This window comes from Syzygium oleosum, unplaced genomic scaffold (genome assembly GCF_021117445.2).
Source record: "Syzygium oleosum isolate NSW1041296 unplaced genomic scaffold, Sole_v2.1 Sole_v2.01, whole genome shotgun sequence".
NCBI classification, from domain to species: Eukaryota; Viridiplantae; Streptophyta; class Magnoliopsida; order Myrtales; family Myrtaceae; genus Syzygium; species Syzygium oleosum.
Window position 1 is genome coordinate 34,977,808 of NW_026607485.1, and position 2,997 is coordinate 34,980,804.

A 2,997-nucleotide genomic window follows, 5' to 3' on the forward strand; every position below is an offset into this window, starting at 1 on the left:
CTGTACTGACGAAGATACACTCGTGCCACGCCAGCGTCTACTTGCAGTAGTTTGGCAAACGTGAAATCCAACTCTCGAACCTAAAGCTCGATTGTGATTCGACGCATTTTGAGCAATTACAACATTTTGTGTGCGTGCGCCCGTGTGTGATGTGAGTGTCGCCAAAGACTATCGCCCAACATTACTGTACTGACGAAGGTACACTCGCGCCAGGCGAGCGTGTTCCACTACGTTTCTGTCACTAAAAAGCTTGGCGAATAATCAGATAAATATAAGGGGCATGAATAATTTGCTTCCATGTTTCAAGTCATTGGGCTATTTCCGGTGGAGAGAAGTGCAATATAGGCCTGCGTCCACTATGGAGTTCGAGATATAAAGTTATATTATCTTTCTTGATTTTTCCTTTTAATATATATTTATGGGAGCTCACGCATTGTGTGTATATAAATGGTCGATCACCAACTCGAGGTCTCATCACCATCAAACCAAGTGAGCGTCGGAGCACAGAGGAAATAGAGCAAAAAAATAAAAATAAATAAATAACGAGAGGGTTGGGTTGCACGATGAGCTCTTCCGTGGTGATCCCGATTCAAGATGGAGGTGAAGAGGCAGCTCCGAAGATGGCGAAAAAGGAGAGCCTTGAGGATAATCTCTCGGCCGTCGTGTGTTTCCTGAGAGGAATGAAGGGCGAGCATGACGTGAGAAGAGTGGTACATAGCGTCAAGGTCGGGGTCGCGCTCGTTCTGGTCTCGCTTCTCTTCCTTCTCGATCCTCTCTACAACCAAGTCGGGGATAATGCCATGTGGGCTAGCATGACCGTTGTCGTCATCTTCGAGTTCTCTGCAGGTTCGGTACCCATTATTTAGCCATGGATTAACGAACTCCTGTGTTCGTGATGTTGATTGGAGTAAGTTCTAATGAGATTTATTGTATGATTCATCAGGTGCGACATTGAGCAAGGGATTGAATCGCGGTATGGGGACTATATTGGGTGGCGGGGTCGGATGCATAGCGGCGGTCTTTGCCCAAGAGATCGGCGGGGTTGGGGTCGGGAACGCTGTTGTCGTTGGCATCGCAGTATTCATCTTTGGTAAGACGTTCAGAATACTGAAACAAACGTGACGACGAAACACCATTTATTAGCAAGAAACTTACATAAAATTAGCCCTCTTAAGTGTGTCAAGATTATGTCGTGCTGTTGCATATATATCATAGTCCTATGTACTCTTACTGTACGTAAGTATGCATTTCCGATATTTTGAGAGTTTTAACAGTTTTGATATGGTTCAATAAAATGCTAAATCTCAGGTGTTGCGGCTACATATGCTCGGTCGGTTCCTAGCATAAAGAAGTATGACTACGGTGTCATGATCTTCATCCTCACCTTCAATCTGGTGGTTGTGTCCGGCTTACGAGCCGGAGAGGTCATGAGAATCGCCCGCGAGCGCCTCTTATCGATTGTGATGGGGTTCGTGATCTGCATTTTCACGAGCTTTCTCGTCCTCCCTAACTGGGCTAGTGACGAACTTCACGTATCTATCGCCTGCAAATTCGAACACCTTGCTTGTTCGATTGAAGGTAATCAAATCATGACTACATCAGCAATATAAGTTTAAAACATCTCACGACAGGGGGATTGTAATTAATGTGACATATGATTGACTATTGTCTGTCGACTTTAATGGCAGGACTATTGGATAAGTACTTTGGGGTGGTGGCCGATAAGGAAAACAAGGCCGACGGAAGCTTCAAAATCTGCAAATCGGTTCTGCATTCGAAAGCAAAGGACGAGTCCCTGGTAGGTCTCCTTTTCCCTCTTTAATTTCCCAATCTGTTGTAGCTCGGTCGATTCATCTCAAGCTTACTCTAGCGTGCTTGCTCGAGCTTGAGGATTTATAGAATTGGCGATGCTATCGCAGGCGAATTTTGCGAAATGGGAACCGTGGCATGGGAAGTTTGGGCTGTGTTATCCATGGGACAAGTATCTACAGATTGGAGAGCTTCTTAGGGAGTTAGCAGCCATCATTGTTTCACTTGAAGTTTGTATTCAGTCTTCTAGGCAGGTACTTCACCTGACCCTCAACTGTCTTCTTCTTCTTCTTCCTCCCATTGGTTTTTTTTCCTAATTTCAACTGGAATAAAGGAAGAGAAAGATGAGGAGCGTCAAGATTCGAATTCAACACATGGCTCTAATACCATATTAGTCGACTAACAATTTTTCAAAAAATTAAACCGTCATGCGGTTTCAAATTCCAATTCATAGGAGTTCTTCCTTTGATTTCGAAAGTTTCTTGTCTTACTGAACCAACCGTTCATGTTATCAGCCGGCCGCCGATCTAAGACAGTCGATCAAGGAACCTTGCGAATCGGTCGCGTCATCCCTCACATGGACTCTCCGAGAGCTTGGGGAGAGCTTCATGAAGATGAGAAGATGCCAATCAGAAGCACTGCTCTTGCCAAAGCTCAAGTCAACAAGGCTTGAACTGAGGCACTTCATGTCTCCCTCCAAGCTCGCCCAGGCGTGCAACTCAGGCGAGGATCTCGCCATCTCGACCTTTGTGTTTTTGCTCACGGACATGGTGGAGAAGCTGGAGGGGCTGGCGAAGGAGGTGGAAGGGCTCGGCAAGCTCGCTGAATTCAAGACTAATGATCTATAGTGGGAAATATTCTATAAGGATCGAACACCCGAATGGTTATATTGACTCGAATGAGCATTTTGCTGATCATCGTGTTTCTGTGACATTCCGAATTTCGGCCCATTTTTGGGATTTATAAAACGTGTATTTCGTCAGTGCGCTTATAATAAAATCTCGTCCGAAATTGATTACTCTCCGATTATTATTTTTAAATTAGAGATTTCGTTAGAATCGCACTCGATCGAATTTGGCCGTTATTTAGAGCCCAAACTTTGGTGTCGAATCTCTTAGAGTTCCGGGACGAATTTAATTGGACGGTATCGATATTATTGTGGCCAGCCTCGATATTACCCGGGATATG

The 2,997-nt window shown here is 44.8% G+C and overlaps 1 protein-coding gene across 1 annotated transcript; it reads left to right on the top strand.

The window, feature by feature from the left end:
• The first annotated feature begins 408 nt into the window (after positions 1-408).
• On the top strand, positions 409-2,719 carry LOC115682415 (aluminum-activated malate transporter 14-like). Its single transcript, XM_030606626.2, has 6 exons — positions 409-846; positions 944-1,090; positions 1,309-1,578; positions 1,689-1,798; positions 1,920-2,063; positions 2,325-2,719. The coding sequence occupies exons 1-6, from the start codon at positions 564-566 to the stop codon at positions 2,655-2,657; spliced, it is 1,287 nt and encodes a 428-aa protein (XP_030462486.1). The 5' UTR covers positions 409-563; the 3' UTR covers positions 2,658-2,719.
• The last annotated feature ends 278 nt before the right edge of the window (positions 2,720-2,997 follow it).